General features: G+C 37.5%; 1 protein-coding gene across 1 annotated transcript in view; it reads right to left on the reverse strand.

The window, feature by feature from the left end:
* Positions 1-18,579, reverse strand: part of LOC118917636 (cilia- and flagella-associated protein 47-like) — a 113,139-nt gene extending 94,560 nt beyond the window's left edge. The window contains exons 1-3 of the mRNA XM_057496019.1: positions 18,319-18,579; positions 8,351-8,502; positions 1,925-2,040 (exon numbers count right to left, since the gene is read on the reverse strand). Coding sequence (XP_057352002.1) covers positions 1,925-2,040; positions 8,351-8,502; positions 18,319-18,573 — 523 coding nt within the window. The 5' untranslated portion in view covers positions 18,574-18,579. The remainder of the gene's footprint in view (positions 1-1,924; positions 2,041-8,350; positions 8,503-18,318) is intronic.
* Positions 18,580-21,729: the final 3,150 nt, after the last annotated feature.

A 21,729-nucleotide genomic window follows, 5' to 3' on the forward strand; every position in this document is an offset into this window, starting at 1 on the left:
ACTGCTCTGACATAATTTGACAAAAGAATTTAAGTGAATGTTTCAGAAGCCTTTTAGGAACAACGCCAAAGCCAAAAGAACATTGTTCAGTCTTCTACATATATTAAAACTGTGGGCACACAAACATTACTGTGTCTTATGAAACTCTAATACCATGAGAGATAATGAAATATTTGATTATTTTTTAATTGCGAACAACAGCAATGAGGACATTACCCAAGGGAAGGGTGTCATTGAAGGAAGAATGTCAAAGAAGGAATTTTTGTCATCAAATTTTCGTTTCTTTTTAGCTCTGACACTGGCCAACCTTTGAAGAATGAACTGGAAAGAGGTAAAGGGAGGCTTTGGAGAAATAATTTTGGTCAGTGATAGAAAGTGGCAATGGGACAGAGAAAAGTAGTATTATTACTGCCTAATGAGGAAGTGAACCGACAGGAGAGCAAGGAGGTGGGAGGTGAAAAAGATGGTGGCGTCAGGATTTTGCCAAGTTTCTGGCTTGCTCAAATACATGGTGGTGACATTTAATGATAAAGAAAAAAGGAGAAGTTTGGGGGAAAAGCTGAGGAAGTTTGAGAAACCTGAAGGAAATGCAAATACTGTCTAGGCTTCAGGAAGGTAACAGGAATGGAAGGAATTGGCTGGGAGAGTGTGTGGAATGAGGAAACATGAGGGACCATGGCAAACCCGAAGGACCACTCGTATTTAATGCACCTCAAGAAAAAGGACAGCAGTCCACAAAAAAGAACTGAAGATGAGGGGGGCAGTAGAAAAAGAACAGGTCTAACATCAACAGTTAATATTTACTGAACACATATGTCAGAGAGTGTGCTAAGCATTTTATTAATCATCACCACAACTATAGGAGGCAGGCACTGTGTTTATCTCTAATGTGTAAGTGAGGTGATGGGTGTAAATTTTTTGCCCGGAGCCTCCCAGCCCGTAAATGTTGTAACCAAGACTTGGGTCCTGGAAGACCTCACTCCAGGACCCAAGCTATCATTTACCACTATTTTATATGGGAGAGTGAGGGGTCACATAAACCAAAGCTTATTTTATTTTATTTTTTCAAGCAAATGGCAGTGGCTAACTATAGCAAGTATTGTTCATAAGCCATGTAAAATAAACAGACTTGTCCAGTGATGAGCCTAAGGAGAGCACATGGGAGCCTTGCCATCCCAGATGTTGATCATCCAAACAGGAGAGTGAAAGGATAAGTGATTTGTATGCCTACTGTACATCAACAATAAAGAGAGGGCATGAGCACATATGCATATACACATGCCTTCGTGGAAACTCTTAGGTCACAGAAAGAATCTTAGAAATAATCAAGTGTGGACAAGACAGAAGCCTTTATTCTTTCAAAAGAAGGTTATTAAAAGCACTCTCAGGGCCACCATGTGAATTCAAAGTTGAACATGATAGAGAAAAAGTACAAATATTTACTGAATCCCTATGATGAGTCAAGTACCATACTGCAACCTTACGTGCATGCATAATGAACTATAGTACCTGTAATTAGCTATAGTTTATAAATGAGGAACATCAAGTTCAATGTCTTTGAAGATCCTTGATCCAGATCACACACCTAGTCAGGCACTGGGCCATGATTCTATCTCTGGAAGGCTCTAAGGACTACGTTATTCCCATGATCCTTCCTGCCTTCTGTCCTCGGGGAGATCACTAATTATCTGACAGCCAGGCTGTGTTAATCACAAGGAAACAGATTCATCTTCCCTGAATCACTGCCTATCAGTCTTTTACAGTCAACCTATTTAAGGGTCTCCAAGTTTGAGCTATTTTAAATGATGGATATCTTTTTTAAAAATAAATTGGAGAGTCTATTAATTAGATAAAGTATATATTTCAAATAGTACCAGCGTTCTTCTGAAAGTATAAGTGAATTTATATGACAGAAAGTATTTACCTGGAACTCTGCCATGGTTAGTGATATGAACCTCTTTACAATATACTTTACTATTGGTAACCAGTGTGCCAAAATTCACTTCTGACTCGATTTCCAACTGACAAGATGGAATCAACCTAGGGGAGGAGAAAAAGGACCACATAATTAATTTTAATGGTTATAATTTCAGAGTTAAATATACTTTATGCATCTAAGGATATGGTATATCCTCTCAAGTACTCACCTTGAGTGGTTACCCACATATCTCAATATTTTGTTGCTCAAAACATATTTGGAACTCTGTTTTGGAATCTCCACCTAAGCCTATAATACATTCTTTTGTCCCTTCTCAAAAAGGGTGAAACCAATCTTAACAAATAAAGTAGTTTGGATGATGCCAAATCTGATGAAATAAAAGAAGGTGTGATGCTAAAAAATATCATTTGGGGACTAAAACAGGGTCTAAGCACAAAAAGATACAATTGATTTTTCAAGTGTGTCTCTAAGTCAAAGAGCTCATATCTGTAGCATATGTTTTCATACAGGTTTTAAAAACCCAGTATAATACATATGTTTTATTTTTGGATAATAATTTATAATTTATAAAGCACCATTAAGTATACTATCTTATTTGATACTAAAAAAATCTTGAAAGGTATGTATTATGGCTCCCAAGTTACAAACAAAGAGCCAAAGACTTAAAAAAGCTTCCGTGATTTTTCTAAGTAATTATGTGGAAATAACATTGGTGAACTTAGCCTTGACTCTATTTTGTTCGACTTCCAGGACACTACCCTTAGAAACCTTACAACAGTAACAATGCCAATAATAAATATAGTAATAACTGATCTTTATTGAGTCCTTAGGTTATGTACCAGACCCATGAATTAGTTTATTTACTCCACATAGGACATAACCTCCAAAATATAAATACATATATATATAAGCACACTAAAACATAAATAAGAATTCCTGAACAAAACATTCACAAATCCTGCTTTATGCACTGGTGGTCTGGGCCTTCTTTCTGGGATCTGTGTTGACACGTGAGCATTTGTGTATTATTGGGTAAGTGTAGACATTCCAGAGATCAGCCAGGAATGCCCTATATATGTTGCTTCTTGTAAGGAATATCCATGTTCTTCTCATAAAGACACTTTAGTCTTGTAACAGGAAAGGAAAGATCAATGACCTTAGTGTACAGAATTGTATTAATAGTTTACAGGATCTAAAAGAGGAACTTGTTTCACAAAGAACGTAAGAGGCGAAGCCAACGTGGATGGAGCTAGAGGGTATTATGCTCAGTGAAATAAGCCAGGCGGAGAAAGAAAAGTACCAAATGATTTCACTCATCTGTGGAGCATAAGAACAAAGCAAAAACTGAAGGAACGAAACAGCAGCAGAATCACAGAACCCAAGAATGGACTAACAGTTGCCAAAGGGAAAGGGACTGGGGAGGATGGGTGGGAAGGGAGGGATAAGGGGAATAAGGGGCATTATGATTAGCACACATAATGTAGGTGGGGGGCATGGGAAAGGAATTATAGCACAGAGAAGACAAGTAGTGACTCTATAGCATCTTACTATGCTGATGGACAGTGACTGTAATGGGGTATGTGGTGGGGACTTGATAATGGGGGGAATCAAGTAACCACAATGCTGCTCATGTGATTGCATATTAATGATAAGAGAATAAAAAATATATATATACAAAGAAAAAAAAGAGGTGAGGCCAAACATATTTTCAAATTATTTCTCTAGCTGGATGCAGAAAAGTATCTTAAGAATAATTTCTGAAGAATATTCTTACATATAGATACACACACACACACATATATACATGCATGCCCATACATATACATGGTTTACTTTAGTAGTAGTAAGGGCCTGGTAATACAGTAATATATAACAGCTTTTCTATTGGTTTTTCTTCCATCTGATTAAGAAAAATATTTTCAATAATATTTTACTTTCTATGTTAACAGAGAACAGAATGGCTGTTATCAGGAGCTGGGAGATGCAGCAATTGTGGAGATAGATATTGGTCAAAGGGTACAAACTTGCAGTTAGAAGATAAGTAAGTTCTGGGGATCTAATCCACAGCTTTGTGCTTATAGTTAACAATACTATATTATATACTTGAAAGTTACTAAGAGACTAGATCCCAAATGTTCTCACCAAAAATGAAATGGTAAATATGTGATGTGATAGAGATATTACCTAACACCACAGTAGTAATTACTTGCAATATATAAATGTACCAAATCAACATGGTGGACACCTTGAATTTATACCATGTTACATGTCAATTATATCTCAATTTTTGAAAAGGAGAAAATATGAAAATTTTAAAGTATCAAATTTACTAATTTATATATGGAGTTAAAATTAATTTGCATTAATATAATTCATAAGAAGATTTAGAAACATGTGGATTTACAATTATAGTAAATCTAGGTACATACTGCTTATATATGTTCATATGTACATATACATATACATACATGCATAAATTATAAACAAATTTCTATAGTCTTTTGCTGATTACTAAAAAAACTTCTAAGCATAAAAATGTAATGCATTCGGATATGATACTATGGTGATAAACTAAATGGAAATACAAATTTGATGGAAAAAAAAGAGATGAGGTAAACTTTTCAACTGTTTACAAATTACTATGATATTTCCCTTTTTACTGGATACATTTGAAAGAGGCATATAACTCTTACATATAAGCCATTAGATCTTTTCATCTATTCAAACTCATAATGGAAAACCTTAGAAATTTTTAAATTAGCAAATGAGACATAGGTTTTAAGAATAAATGAAAAAAATGGCTCAAAATCACTGAATATATCATTTCTCTATGAGTACACTTTTGGAAGACCAGATAACACAAACTTCTAGTTTCCAGACAAAACTGCATAAATCCATTTCCTATGTTCCTCTCCAATGAACGTAACTGTAAGCCCTAGAAATGGTGCAAGAGGCAAGCAAAGGAGAAGGTAAAAGGTAATGAGAAAGAGCTGGTTGTTTTGCAACACCAGGACTGCAGGAACAGGGAAATGCAAATTAAACTATAAGGAGATTCCACAATCAAAATGGCTATAGTTAAAAAATAGTGACAACAACAAATGCTGGTGAAGATGTCAAAAAAGTGGATTACTCATACTTTGCTCACTGGAATGTAAAATTGTAGAGCCACTTTGAAAAGAAATTTGGGATTTTCTTTTAAACTAAATATGCAATGACCATTATGACCGAGCAACTGCATGCCTGGGCATTTATCCCAGAGAAATGAAAATGTATGTTCACACAAAACTTGTACGTGAATGTTCACAGCAGCTTTATTGTAAAAGCCAAAAAGTGGAATCAGCCCTGATATCCTTCAACAGGTCAATGGTTAAACAAACTGTGGTATATACACACCATGCTATACTACTCAACAATAAAAAGGAACAAACTATTGATATATTCAACAACTTGGTTGACTCTCCAGGGAATTTTGCAGAGTGAAAAATTCAATCCTAAAAGGTTATATCACATATTTGAGAAGACAAAATTAAATTTAGAAAGAGAAGACAGACTAGTGGTTTCCATTTTAGGAATGGAGGGAGTGAGGCACAAGGGAGGTGGGTGTAGTTATTAAGCAACAGGAGAGATCCTTGTGGTATTGGAACTGCTCAGTATCTTGATGGTGGTGGTAGATACAACAACCCTACACACAAGACCCTATACAATAAAACTGTATAGAATTTAAAAACTTAATATGACACACACATACACACACACACACAGGAGTTTAAGTAAAGCTGTGACAATCTGAATAAGACAGGTGGATTGTATCAATGTCAGTTTCCTAGTTGTGGTATTATCCTATAGTTTTACAAAATGATACTATTGGAGAAAACTGGGAAAAATGCACAAGGAATTACTTCTTAAAATTGCATGTTATTTGAACTGTTTATAGTTCATAATGCATGAACAAAACCGAAAGCTTCTGTGATGACTGCCCTTGCACTGTTCACCATGTAACTTATTCACTATGTAAGAATTTGTACTCCATGTAAGAATTTGTTCGTTATGCATCAGAAGATTGGAGACTGATGAAAATTAGGCTTGGGGTGGATTAATGATTGTGCATTGAGTATTGACCCCCCTATACAGAAATTTATTGTTGTTAACAACTATTTGATCAATAAATATGAGAGATGCCCTCACAAATATATATATATATATATATATATATATATATATATATATATATATATATATATATATAAACACACTTCCAATTGTAAAATAAATAAGTAACCGGGATGTAATGTATAGCATAAGGAATATAGTCAAAATATTGTAACAACTTGGTATGGTGATAGCTGGTACCTAGAATTATCATGTATATAAATGTTGAATCACTGTGTTGTACACCTGAAACTAATGTAATGTAATACTGTGTGTCAACTACCCTTCAATAAAAAAAAAAAATTGCATGTGACTCTTCAATCATCTGAATTTTAAAAAAATAGACATATAAGCTGCAAACTCTGCCCCCTGTACCACCCTCACACACCTACACACACACACACACACACACACACACACACACACACACACACACACCCTTTCTTGCAGCCCTGTTCATAACACTGTAAGGGGGAAGTGTTGTCCTTAGGTTGCATCTGACCTCTTATGAGAAAGGGCACACAATATGGAGACAAGACAAAATCCCTGTTTCAAAGGCAGAGAGGCATCTTCAACACTTCTCTCCACATATAGTACAAACAAACAAATCTGAGTGTTAGTCATAGTTATGTCAATATGCAGAATGGACCAAAACTGGCCCTATTTAAAATAAATTATAAAATGTAAAGTAAATGTTTGTAGTAGGTTAATAGCTTATTCCTTTCCTAACATGTGTCAAGTGAATCCTATGCAGAATGGGCTGTTGTGCTAAATCTAAACTTCTCAATAACATGGAGACCCAAAATAATCGCAGATCTAAATTAAGTTTACAAAAATGAGAAAACACAAGGGGAGTTATAAACAGGCATATGTCTAATGCCAATATTAATATTAATATTCCAATATTAATTCTGTCGGTGTTGGACAAATAGCAACAAAAGAATCACATCTATGGAATGACATTTTGTTGGGGAAAAGGAGGATCACACGCATGCATATGAATAAAAAAACTTTTAAATTGTGACCCTAACTTTAACAGGTAATTTCACAATGAACAGAACCATACTTTTTTCAGTATAAAATGAAAATGATTATGTCCCGGTCAAATAATTTGTATCAAAGTTAATCTCCAAATGAGTTACTTAGCTCTGTGTTATATTCATTATATCAGCCCACATTTTTCAAACAATGTCCAAAGGGCACTATTTTTACTTTTTTGAAGGCAAATATCTGAATTATTTAAAATTCAGTGAAGTATTTACAATAATTTACTATTAAATAACAAGTAAATTAAAATGTGAATACAGAGCCACAGTAATCCATTTAAGAACACATTCACCATAAAAACAGACAGTGGACTGTAGTTGCCAGAAGCTGAGCATGATGGAATTGGGGGGATGCTCTTTAATGGTACAAACTAGGAACTAGTAGATAAATAAGTCCTGGAGAGCTAATGTACAGCATAGTGATCATAGTCAACAATACTGTATTATCAACTTCAAAGTTGCTAAGAAACTAGATCTTAATTGTTCCCACCACAAAAAAGAAATACTTATGTAATGTGATAGTGTTGTTAGCTAATGCTATGGTGGGTGATAAACATACTGCAATTCATAAATGTATTGCCTCAACATGTTGTACAACTTAAACTTACACAACGTTATATGTAAATCATATTCCAATTAAGAAAAAAGAAAGTGTGATGAGAAAGAGCAGCCGATGAAGAACTATAGTAGCAGGAAAGCCAGAATGGAGAATGAAGTGGCCCAAAAAGGCAATAATGGTTAACTATTTCTAATGCTGCTGAGATGTGGAGTAACATAGAGACAGAGGGGTTATCAATAGATTGGCAATATGTGACAGCTGTTTCACTGGAAAGCTTAGGAAGGCATCCTATCAGAGTTTGTTGAAGTGAGAATAGAAAGTGGGACTGTGAAGATAGGAAAAAGAGTTTTCTTTAATGAGTTACTATCAAAAGATAAAAAAAAAATATGATGGGAAGAAAATAGGATGTCAGGTCGAGAAAAAATGCATGCAACTATTGAATGTTTTTAAGTTATTCTAATTAAAAATACCAGAAAACTAGTCTTCCATTTGTTTTGAACACCACAATTTGTTAAAACTTTGTCCTTTAAGTTCAGCTTTAAGGAAACTATAGCTACAACAAGCCCTATTAGAGAAAATACAGAACATTACTTTGATTCTTATTTTTATTTGAAGAGTGCTCAAAAATGTTAGCATGAAATAATAAAGAATACATACCCAATTAGAGGGATCTCTATTGTTTCATTTCCTATTGAAATAAGTAGTTGGTCAAAAGTGTCTTCATCTTTATCGGGATGATATTCTACCATAGCTGTCATATGAAGTCCAGAAGCAAGTTCTTTATACAGATTGTTCAAAATCAGTTTGAACTTCAGTGGGAGAAAAAAAAATCAAATTAGACATCTTAACACCTAATAAGGAAATAATGTGAGCAACTATAGTTGGGACTGTACATTATTTTAAGCGCTATATCAAGACATAGGTGCTATTCCTGCCCTAAAGGCAAAGACTTAATAACTCTATACCTATCAGATTCTAGATCCTTCAGACATGTTACATGGATTGAAACTGACAATGCAGTCAGTTAAGAAATATGTAAATGTTCATGGACTCCTTTAGAAGTATAAGGTACTTAAATACAGAAAAAAAAAGGAAGAGCAATCTAATAAAAATGTTGCTCAGTCATATATACCTATGAAATACACACACGCCTGCATATACACATACATATATCATTTTGTATACTTTCAGCATGGGGACTTAGACTTCATACCTTGGAGAAAATATAAAAAAGGAATGGACCAAAGAGGAAAAAAAAAACACTTTTGCTTTTGTAAGCCATCTGCTAGAGCCCAGGAAAAAATATGAAGGAAGAGAAGTGCTACCTATTAAGCACTTATAATAAGTTAAGTATTCCACATCTATTCTGTCACTGCATGCATTTCTACAGTCCTGTAATGCTGATATTAAGGCTCCCAACATACAGATGAGGAAACTGGGACCTGTAGAGTGTAGAATGTAATTAATATCCAAGGTCAGTGACAATGAGGATTCAAAACACATATCCATTTGACTCTAAAACTTAACCCAAAACTGGAAAGATTCCCTCTCCTGAATACACAATCTCCTTAAGAAGCCATCTATATACCCCTTAAAAGTTAATACCAGGGACTAACTGTCATATAAGTGATGCAGACACAAGTATTCTGAAAATAAATAAGAGAACACAGTTACTGGGGGCTACAAGGAGTGTACTTGGTCCAGGCATAGAAGACAGATATAAGAGGTGTTGAAGAAGCAAGTAAGGGGCTCCCTGTGGAGGCAGGAATAGCTCAGACACAGGCATAGAACAAAATAAGCAAAATGGTGTCTCTGTAGGCAGCTAAAAAGCTAGCCTTCCTCAGCAAAGAGCTTCAATCAGTAGTAATGGAGATCATGTTGAAATTAATTATCATTCAGGGCTTTTAATGCCAGGCTGAGACTAAGCAGTGCTTTCTACCAATGAAAGATATAGGAGTGACTTGTTGATACCACTGGTCTGAAAGCTTCACACTTCCAGCAAATAATAATTCTTACACCTCACAACTACCACAGTCTAACTCTCAGCCCCCCTGCAATTACAGAATCATAAGAAAACAAGGGATATGGTATGGGGCAGAGCCAAGATGGCGGTGTGAGCAGAGCAGCAGAAATCTCCTCCCAAAACCATATATATTTTTGAAAATTCAACAAATACAACTATCCCTTAAAGAGAGACCAGAAGATACAGGACAACAGCCAGGCTACATCTACACCTGTGAGAAACCAGCACCTCGCGAAGGGGGTAAGATACAAGCCACAGCCTGGTGGGATCCGAGCACCCCTCACCCCAGCTCCTGGGGGGAGGAGAGGAGTCAGAGCAGGGAGGGAGAGGGAGCTCAGGACTGCTGAACACCCAGCCAAAGTCACCTGCACCGGAGTGCACACAGTGCATGGGGTGCTGGACACTTGGGGAACGGGGCAGTAAAACCTGCAAGTGGGTCCCCACAGCTGGCACCCCTGGGACAAAAAAAGTGAGTACTTTTTAAAAGACTTAAAAGGACAGGGACCCCACAGCTGGATGGAAACATCCAGGGACACTTAACGCAGCAGCTGGGAATCCCAGGGAACTCCGGGCGCCCTAACCCCCTGGGCGGCAGTGCAGCTCAAAGGCCCCTCATGGAGATAAACAGCCTCCCGTGCATTTCCCCTCCAATGCTGCTCTACCATAGCAGAGCAGCAGCCTGACCACTGGCCACACCCACAGAAGCAGGGCAGAGCTTCTTTCACAGCAGCGGGCAAGAATTAGAAACAGTGTCTGTGCACAGCTGCCCAGCACAAGCAGCTAGGGGTCGCTGTTCTCCCAGGAGAAGAAGGCCACAACTAGCAGGAAAGGACGTTCTCCCAGCCAACACACGTGCCAGCTTCCCACAACTACCTCTATCACCATGAAAAGGCAGAAGAATTTGATACAGACCAGACTAATGCAGACATCCTCGCCTGAGAAGGAATCTGTGGAGATAGACCTAACCAATCTCTGTGAAAAAGAATTCAAAATAAAGGTCATGCAGATGGAGCTGCAGAGAAATACGCAAGAGCTAAGGGATGACATCCAGAAGGAGATTACTGAAATGAAACAAACTCTGGAAGGATTTATAAGCAGAATGGATAAGATGCAAGAGGCCACTGATGGAATAGAAACCAGAGAACAGGAATGCATAGAAGCTGATGCAGAGAGAGATAAAAGGATCTCCAGGAATGAATCAATATTAAGAGAACTGTGTGACCAATCCAAACGGAACAATATCCGCATTATAGGGGTACCAGAAGAAGAAAAGAGAGAAAAAGGGATAGAAAGTGTATTTGAAGAAATAATTGCTGAAAACTTCCCCAAACTGGGGGAGGAAATAATCATTCAGACCACTGAAGTACACAGAACTCCCAACAGAAGGGACCAAAGGAGGACAACACCAAGACACATAATAATTAAAATGGCAAAGATCAAGGACAAGGACAGAGTTTTAAAGACAGCTAGAGAGAGGAAAAAGGTCACCCTTTTCACCAAAGGAAAACCCATCAGGCTATCATCAGATTTCTCAACAGAAACCCTACAGGCCAGAAGAGAACAGCATGACATATTTAATGCAATGAAACAGTAGGGCCTTGAAACAAGAATACTGTATCCAGCAAAATTATCACTTAAATATGAAGGAGGGATTAAACAATTCCCAGACAAGCAAAAGTTGAGGGAATTTGCCTCCCACAAAAAACCTCTACAGGGTATTTTAGAGGGACTGCTCTAGATGGGAGCACTCCTAAGGCTAAACAGATGTCACCAGAGAAAATAAAATCACAGAAAAGAAAGCAGACCAACCAAATACAAACAAAAGGCGAAAAATAAAATCAACTACCCATAAAAGCAGTTAAAGGAAACACAAAAGAGCACAGAATAAAACACCCAACATATAAAGAATGGAGGAGGAGGAATAAAAAGGGGGAGAAATAAAGAATCACCAGACAGTGTCTATAATAGCTCAATAAGTGAGTTAAGTTACGCAGTAAGATACTAAAGAATCTAACCTCGAACCTTTGGTAACCACAAATCTAAAGCCTGAAATGGTACATATCTTTCAATAATCACCCTAAATGTAAATAGACTGAATGCACCAATCAAAAGACACAGAGTAATAGAATGGATAAAAAAGCAAGACCCATCTACATGCTGCTTACAAGAGACCCACCTCAAACCCAAAGCATGCACAGACTAAAAGTCAAGGGATGGAAAAAGATACTCCATGCAAACAACAGGGAGAAAAAAGCAGGTGTGCAATACTAGTATCAGACAAAATACACTTCAAAACAAAGAAAGTAACAGGAGATAAAGAAGGACATTACTTAATAATAAAGGGCTCAGTCCAACAAGAGGATATAACCATTACAAATATATATGCACCCAACACAGGAGCACCAGCATATTGGAAACAAATACTAACAGAACAAAAGGAGGAAATAGAATGCAATGGATTCATTTTAGGAGACTTCAACACACCATTCACTCCAAAGGATAGATCCACCAGACAGAAAATAAGTAAGGACACAGAGGCACTGAACAACACACTAGAACAGATGGACCTAATAGACATCTATAGAACTCTACATTCAAAAGCAACAGGATACACATTCTTCTCAAGTGCACATGGAACATTCTCCAGAATAGACCACATACTAGGCCACAAAAAGAGCCTCAGAAATTTCAAAAAGATTGAAATCCTACCAACCAACTTTTCAGACCACACAGGTATAAAACTAGAAATAAATTGTACAAAGAAAGCAAAAAGGCTCACAAAAACATGGAGGCTTAACAACATGCTCCTAAATAATCAATGGATTAAAGACCAAATTAAAATGGAGATCCAGCAATATATGGAAACAAATGACAACAACAACACAAAGCCCCAACTTCTGTGGGACGCAGCAAAAGTAGTCTTAAGAGGAAAGTATATAGCAATCCAGGCATATTTAAAGAAGGAAGAACAATCCCAAATGAATAGTCTAACATCACAATTATTAAACCTGGAAAAAGAAGAACAAGTGAGACCTAAAGTCAGCAGAAGGAGGGACATAATAAAGATCAGAGAAGAAATAAATAAAATTGAGAAGAATAAAACAGTAGAAAAAATCAATGAGACCAAGAGCTGGTTCTTTGAGAAAATAAACAAAATAGATAAGCCTCTAGCCAGACTTATTAAGAGAAAAAGAGAGTCAACACACATCAACAGAATCAGAAACGAGAAAGGAAAAATCACGATGGACCCCACAGAAATACAAAGAATTATTAGAGAATACTATGAAAACCTATATGCTAACAAGCTGGAAAACCTAGGAGAAATTGACAACTTCTTAGAAAAATACAACCTTCCAAGACTGACCACGGAAGAAACACAAAATCTAAACAAACCAATTACCAGCAAAGAAACTGAAGCTGTAATAAAAAAACTAGCCAGGAACAAAACCCCTGGGCCAGATGGATTTACCGTGGAATTTTATCAGACATACAGAGAAGATATAACACCCATTATCCTTAAAGTTTTCCAAGAAATAGAAGAGGAGGGAATATTCCCAAACTCATTCTATGAAGCCAACATTACCCTAATACCAAAACCAGGCAAAGACCCCACCAAAAGAGAAAATTACAGACCAATATCCCTGATGAACGAAGATGCAAAAATACTCAACAAAATATTAGCAAACCAAATTCAAAAACACATCAAAAGGATCATACACCATGACCAAGTGGGATTCATCCCAGGGATACAAGGATGGTACAACATTCGAAAATCCATCAACATCATCTACCACATCAACAAAAAGAAAGACAAAAACCACATGATCATCTCCACAGATGCTGAAAAAGCATTCAACAAAATTCAACATTCATTCATGATAAAAACTCTCAGCAAAATTGGTATACAGGGCAAGTACCTCAACATAATAAAGGCCATATATGATAAGCCCACAGCCAACATCATACTGAACAGAGAGAATCTGACAGCTTTTCCTCTGAGATCAGGAACAAGACAGGGATGCCCACTCTCCCCACTGTTATTTAACATAGTACTGGAGGTCCTAGCCACGGCAATTAGACAAAACAAAGAAATACAACCAATCCAAATTGGTAAAGAAGAAGTTAAGTGTAACTATTTACAGATGACATGATACTGTACATAAAACACCCTAAAGACACCACTCCAAAACTACTAGAATTGATATCAGAATACAGCAAAGTTGCAGGATACAAAATTAACACACAGAAATCTGTGGCTTTCCTATACACTAACAATGAACTAATAGAAAGACAAATCAGGAAAACAATTCCATTCACAATAGCATCAAAAAGAATAAAGTACCTAGGAATAAACCTAACCAAGGAAGTGAAAGACCTGCACCCTGAAAACTACAGGACACTCTTAAGAGAAATTAAAGAGGACACTAGCAAATGGAAACTCATCCCATGCTCTTGGCTAGGAAGAATTAATATTGTCAAAATGGACATCCTGCCCAAAGCAATATACAGATTTGATGCAATCCCTATCAAATTACTAGCAACATTCTTCAATGAACTGGAAAAAATAGTTCAAAAATTCATATGGAAACACCAAAGACCCCGAATAGCCAAAGCAATCCTGAGAAGGAAGAATAAAGTGGGGGGATCTTGCTCCCCAACTTCAAGCTCTACCACAAACCCAGAATAATCAAGACAATTTGGTACTGGCACAAGAACAGAGCCACAGACCAGTGGAACAGAATAAAGACTCCAGACATTAACCCAAACATATACGGTCAATTAATATATGATAAAGGAGCCATGGACATACAATGGGGAAATGACAGTCTCTTCAACAGATGGTGCTGGCAAAACTAGACAGCTAATGTAAGAGAATGAAACTGGATCACTGTCTAACCCCATACACAAAAGTAAATTCGAAATGGATCAAAGACCTGAAGGTAAGTCATGAAACCGTATAACTCCTAGAAAAAAACATAAGCAAAAATCTCGTGGACATAAACATGAGCAACTTGTTCATGAGCATATCTCCCTGGGCAAGGGAAACAAAGGCAAAAATGAACAAGTGGGACTATATCAAGCTGAAAGCTTCTGTACAGCAAAGGACACCATCAATAGAACAAAAAGTTACCCTACGGTATGGGAGAATATATTCATAAATGACAGATCCAATAAAGGGTTGACATCAAAATTATATAAAGAGCTCATGCACCTCAACAAACAAAAAGCAAATAATCCAATTAAAAAATGGGCAGAGGAGCTGAACAGACATTTCTCCAAAGAAGAAATTCAGATGGCCAACAGACACATGAAAAGATGCTCCACATTGCTATTCATCAGAGAAATGCAAATTAAAACCACAATGAGATATCACCTCACACCAGTAAGGATGGCCACCATCCAAAAGACAAACAACAATAGATATTGGCCAGGTTGTGGAGAAAGGGGAACCTTCCTACACTGCTGGTGGGAATTTAAATTAGTTCAACCATGTGGAAAGCAGTATGGAGGTTCCTCAAAAAGTTCAAAATAGACATACCATTTGACCCAGGAATTCCACTTCTAGGAATTTACCCTAAGAATGCAGCAGCCCAGTTTGAAAAAGACATATGCACCCCTATGTTTATTGCAGCACTATTTACAATAGCCAAGAAATGGAAGCAACCTAAATGTCCATCAGTAGATGAATGGATAAAGAAGATGTGGTACATATACACAATGGAATATTATTCAGCCATAAGAAGAAAAAAAATCCTACCATTTGCAAGAACATGGATGGGGCTAGAGGGTATTATGCTCAGTGAAATAAGCCAGGCGGAAAAAGACAAATACCAAATGATTTCACTCATATGTGGAGTATAAGAATAAAGAAAAACTTAAGGAACAAAACAGCAGCAGAATCACAGAACCCAAGAATGGACTAACAGTTACCAAAGGGAAAGGGACTAGGTAGGATGGGTGAGAAGGGAGGGATAAGGGCGGGGAAAAAGAAAGGGGGTATTATGATTAGCATGTATAATTAGCATGTGGGAGGGGCATGGGGAGGGCTGTGTAGCAAGGTGACAAGAAGTAGTGATTCTACAGCATCTTGCTGTGCTGATGGACAGTGACTGTGGTGGGGTGTGGGGGGGGGGACTTGGTGAGGGGGGGAGCCTAGTAAACATAATGTTCTTCATGTAATTGTCGATTAATGATAACAAAATAAAAATAAAAATAGAAGAAAAGAAAAGAAAACATGAGATAGATTGTTCCCCACATGGGCCTTTGAGTGTTGGCCATCAACATATTAGGTTTGACTATCATCCTTTAAAGAGCACTGTCTTTAAAAAGGGAAACCAGGGCTTTAGCAGCATATGCTTTGGGTCAAACTACAAGTTGCTGAGCAATCAGTGGTATGCAAAGGTGTGTAATGTGCCACCCCCACTTGGGAGTCATCAGGACACAAGTCCCAACTATAATAAATGTCTGTAAATGCAATTGGTATCAAGTAGGGAAGAAATAATTTGGAGATAATATAAGAGAGAAGACTTATAGAGACTATGAGAATTCACTTTGACCCTTAAATATGGGTGGGATTTGGAAAGGGGTGATTCTTGAAGAAAAGGGAGGACTGAAAACATGGGTCAAAAGAAAGGGAAGTCTGAGCCATGGGAGTAAGGAGCCAATCACAAGTAAGCCTGGCCTGACTGAACCAGAGGCCACACAAGTCAGCAAAACACTGAGGAGCTATGTCTTCTTTATTTTCTACCAGCGATTACAGTAGATGGAATGTATCACTGCATATGGCGCACAGTAGGTACTCAGTACACAGACGATGTAGGGTCTTGAGCCAGGGTGAAAAACAAGTACTACTGTGTGTTAGGAGAATCATTTTGTAAGTAATTATAACAGTGATGATGACAATACTCTTTATATAGCACTTTGGTTTTATTTTTATTTTTTTAAATATATTTTTATTTCCAAGATAGTTAATGCATTTTTTGCTAATCCATCTCTTTCCTAATTCTCTTTACGAATGAAGGATCAGGAGTGTACATCATTGTCTTCCAACAAAGACAGGTTCACACTGATACTGGGCTCAAGGCTTTGGCCTCTAACTAGTAAGGCTGGACAGATCTGTGGTCTAAATAGTTACCTTTACAACTCTAGATACAAGCCAAAATAAAACAAATTATATCATTTTTCCTCTGACTGAATAAAACCACCCATGCAAGTTTGCTGCACATCCATAAAATAGTATTTGCCCACATTTGGGATGTACTGTTATCTTGAGTTTTAAAAGACAGTATTTTCAAATATACATTCAGCTGTTCAGTAAATATGTGGTAAGGTAATGAGATAATATAGTTTTTCCCTAATTTTATAGTATTGGGAATAATCAGGTACTTTTTGATTTAAAGAGTAATTAATAGTCTCTTGTGATATACTATTTTATTACAAAATAAACATTACTATTGTTAAAACACGCAAATATAAAAATGAATAAGAACAGTTCCCTTTATATAAAACTCAAGAACAGGCAAAACTAGTCTATGGTGTTAGAAACCAGTATAGTGGCTACCTTCATGCAGTGATTACTCCCAGTACTGTAGGGAGCATTCTTAGAGTGCTGGAAAATTCTATTCTGACCCAAGTGGTGGTTACATGGGTGTGTACATATATAAAAATTCATCAAGCTTTACATTCAAGATTTGTACACTTTAAGGTAGATAAATAGTACATCAGTTTTTCAAAAGTGTAAAAAGTAGATTACGAAAGCCCTTTTTCTCATGGCCTTTCTAATCACTACTGTACTTTTTTATGCATATATGAATATATGGAATTTAACAAAAAAAATCATACATACCTTTCCATTTCAATACATATAGCTCCAGCTGCATTCAATATTATTTATTATTAGGAATATCATTAGGAAAAATTAAGTTATTTATCACTTGTAAATCAAAAATTCTTTTTACCTTACCTATACCAAAAGTCTCTCTGGTAACAGGTGAGCATAGATCATTCACGTGATCTAAAATAACAGTGAGCTAGAGATGAAATTCTGCCAACTTTTAAATCAGAAGATGGCGCCAGCCTCTCAGAGTTTCAAGTCCTCTGAGGGCAGGACTGGGTCCATCTTACATTCCTAAACCTACTGCCTATTATATGGTAGCTGCTCCATAAATGTCTGCTAAAATATGACATAGAAAACTTTCCATTACACTACAGTATCTGGAGTAATCAGGCACTTTATGATTCAAAGGGTAGTTAATGAGAATTTTGTTGATGTAATTCTATTCTGGGCTATTAAGAGAAGACAAACATAGAACACTCTGCCGTTCTTTCCAAACCCAAAATGAAGAAATTGGGAGGTTCCAGATTGCCTTTTCCCCACCCTGTCTCCCAACCCCAAGCAAAAATGAAACAAACAAACACAAAAAGGCGAGCACACACATAGAGTGTCACCTAAATCACCGCTCCCCTGGAAGCTCAATCCTGCCCCCATTCCCGAAGGAGCCAGGTGTCTACTCCCCCCGATAAGGCAGGTGCCCAGATGGGGAGGAGTTCTCAGAGCCCTGGCGCTCCTGAGGCTTTGCTCCAGCACCCCTGAGTGTGTTACCTGTGGTTTGGCCGGCTCCTGAAACCAAATCTTTTGGTTGCAACGGCCGAGATTGTGTGCAGTAATTGGAAGGCGGTACACCTTGCCGGCCAGCGCGTCCAGAAACTTCAGCTCCAATGGGGTCACCCGCAGCTGTATCTCCTTTTCCGGGGTCTCCCCGTCCCGGGGTAGGAGGGAGCCCCTCTGGGAGTCCATGGTCGGTCGGTAGCCAGCAAGTCGTAGCGGACTTGACCCGCACCCACCTAGCGCGAACATCGTCGCTAGGCAACCGACGGACGCCGCGCGCGAGCTCCGAACCCGGAAGCAGTTGTCGCCGCCCAAGCCGCGCGAGTTGGCGACCAGAATGGAAAATACAGGCATCTGGGGAAAGAACCCAGAGGTCGAAGCTGTCACCAAAGCAGCTGGAAAACATGTTCTGGCAGTCCAAATCCCAGGGGTATCCTATTTTGCCAGTGCCTGGCAGGGTTTTAAGATGGCATTGACGGAGTAGGTATTTTCCTGGACCTCTCTTAAGACTCATCTTAAAGAGCAGTGGAAGTAATGTGCCCACGGGGTCTATTAAAGCAGCAGTGTGTAACAGAAACAGAGGCATTCAATGGAAGCAGAGTCAGGTCCCCATAGGTGCCCTGCTCAGTGGCCTTTGAGGTAGCGTTTCTTTAAATGTGATAGTAATCCTCTGGGTCTTTGTTAAAATGCAGATTCTGTTTCAGCAGATTTGGAGCAGGGCCTAAGAATCTGTATTTGTAACAAGGCCCCAGGTTATTCCAATGCTGCAGGTCCGGGAACCACACACACAGTAGAGTGGTTTAGGAACTTTGTTAACTCCTCCAGGTATTACGTTTCTTCATTTGTGAAACCAAGGTGCTGTTCAGAAGATTGAGATCAAACATGTTCACAACTGGATAAGCACCCTTCCAACAAGCCAGGATTCACACTGCCCAGTCCCTACTATCCTCATCCTTCATCTGCTGTGATGGTCTTAAGGTTTCAAAACATATCAGGTGGGTGGTATTTCCCTGCCTTAAATCTGCCTCTTACCACAACTTTACAACATGCTTCTACTACAGACCTTTATTAATTTGGAGCCAAGCACTGCAGATATATATATACATGTAATTATAGCGCATTTTATATACACATACCTACATTTACATAAACATGTAAGTATATATTTATTTTAAATATAAATACATATGCATAAAAATACATAAATATATAAACTTAGATAACATATATACTCACATAAAATATATATAAATATGTAAACTTAAATAAAATACATAGTTTTTGCTTTCATTTCCTTCTTGCTTCTGCACATGATTTTCACTCTGAGGGGACTCACCTTGCCATCAACCGGTCAGTTACTCATCCTTCAAAACCTAAATATCTTTGTAAAACTGTTCCTACAACTGTTTGACAAGATTCCCACAGTACCAAGATGATAAATAAGTTACTGCTTCATTTTAAAGTTACCATAAATATAAAGACAAGTTCTGGTATTTCTTGGAATTATCGCTGGTAGTTGAAAATAGAAGTAGTGGTGCTGGTGGTTATTATTTGAAAATTCTTATGAATTGACAGATTAAAAGCATCTGCATCATTTTTTAAACTTCTATATATTTTGGCCTAATGCAGGAGAGCTTAACAGCTGGATTTTTATACTAATCACTACTATGATCTCACAGTACAAACCCAGTCCATATCCTTGAGCCCCTATGCAAGGCAATTATACAGAGATGAAATGACCACATGGCCAAGGAACTTGACTGAACCTAGACCACTGTCCATGCAAAGCCCTCCTGCAAAAATTGGAAACTTTATAAAGAGGTCTCAAATTGTCTACTGTCTACTCTCAAGAGGACAGGCCCAACTCTGGACTTCTATGTAGACCCTAAAGATACAGTGATGCAAATCAAGTGGAAAACAATTTTGTTTCCCTGTTCAGTTGGTACTCTTATCCACAAAGGAAGGGTGTCACATAGGGCTCTCCAAGTTGACCAAACCTAAAGCTCAGTCCATTGTCTTTGGTGACTGTACGTAAGCTTCCTTCATTTTTTTATCCACATTGTTATCTACTCTAAATTTAAATTTTAGATGAAGTATTATCACATCTGCATCACATGTCTACCCCCAAATTCTCTTAACCCATTTCTATTATCAAATAATGGCCATATAAAGGCATATTTTGGTGAGATGTAAGCTGTTTTTAGCCACAATTTTCAGTTATGCACGATTATGTAGTTACTTTAAGGTTGAACAAATAACACATAATGACAAGAGATTTTACATAACAGTAATTCAAAAGATGAATAGTTCCTTATATACTACCTTTCTTCTGGAAGCCTCATGGAGAACAATGTTGATTATATATCATGGGTGAAATGTGTTTTGTTCATCTCTGTTCAGACTTCCAAGGACACACAGTGGGCAGAATTGGTGTCTAAAAATCAAAGTAGGCATTCTGACTGGAAAATGTTATATATTACAAATAAGGTTAAATTTTATTCCTTATGTAAATTAATAATGAACTATACTGTTATGGAGACAGGGAGCTTAAGGGGAGACATGCTCAATGTTTACCGCTGACTTGACATTCTGCTACTCTGAATGAATTTAAGAGAAAAATTTAACTCCTATCTATTGACTATACATTTTACCATGTGAACTAGAAATCAGAAGTCCTTCTTCATACTTAGCTAGCGGAAGTTCTATGGTGGGTAGAGTGTCTGAACACCAAGGATAAGATAATAATGAGGAAGTAAGCAAAATGATCTTTAATTAAGTTTTTGGATGTTTACTTCTATATCTGTTTTAAAGGACTGAATAAGTTGGTGACAAAGGAAAAATGGGATATTAGTGTGACTACTTTAAATCTTCAAAAGTTCAAATAACTTCTTGAAAAAGGAGTCTGAATGCAACCCAGGACAATCTATTATAGTGGTCATAGTGCTGATGTAGGAACAGGAGTTATTGAAAGAGGATAGACAGAACTTCTCTATGCACCAGAGTATTAAAAGAGTGGTAATCGATGTGTTTATAAACTCATTTGAAAGTGAGCAGTATACAGTGAAATTCACTAAGACTACATATGATTAAAAGTTCTCCCAGATAATGAAAAGCCCTGCCAATAAGAATAAATTGATGAGACTAATGCCTGGATAGAGTAGAAGAGCATGAATTGGATGGCAATAACACAAGCTAACAGAAAAATGATCCACTATTTCCCAAGGCATACAGTGAATGACAGACAGCCACCAACTGACCCAAGCCAAAGGATACAAGTTTCTCTATCGTTAGTGTGTCTTACTACATACAGACATCAACCCAGAGATTGCTAACGCTGCCCCAGTACCCATTTTCTCCTTCTTTCAGATATGCTTATGGCCACATAGATTAAGACTACATTTTCTA

Source organism: Manis pentadactyla, chromosome X, assembly GCF_030020395.1.
Source record: "Manis pentadactyla isolate mManPen7 chromosome X, mManPen7.hap1, whole genome shotgun sequence".
Lineage (NCBI taxonomy): Eukaryota > Metazoa > Chordata > Mammalia > Pholidota > Manidae > Manis > Manis pentadactyla.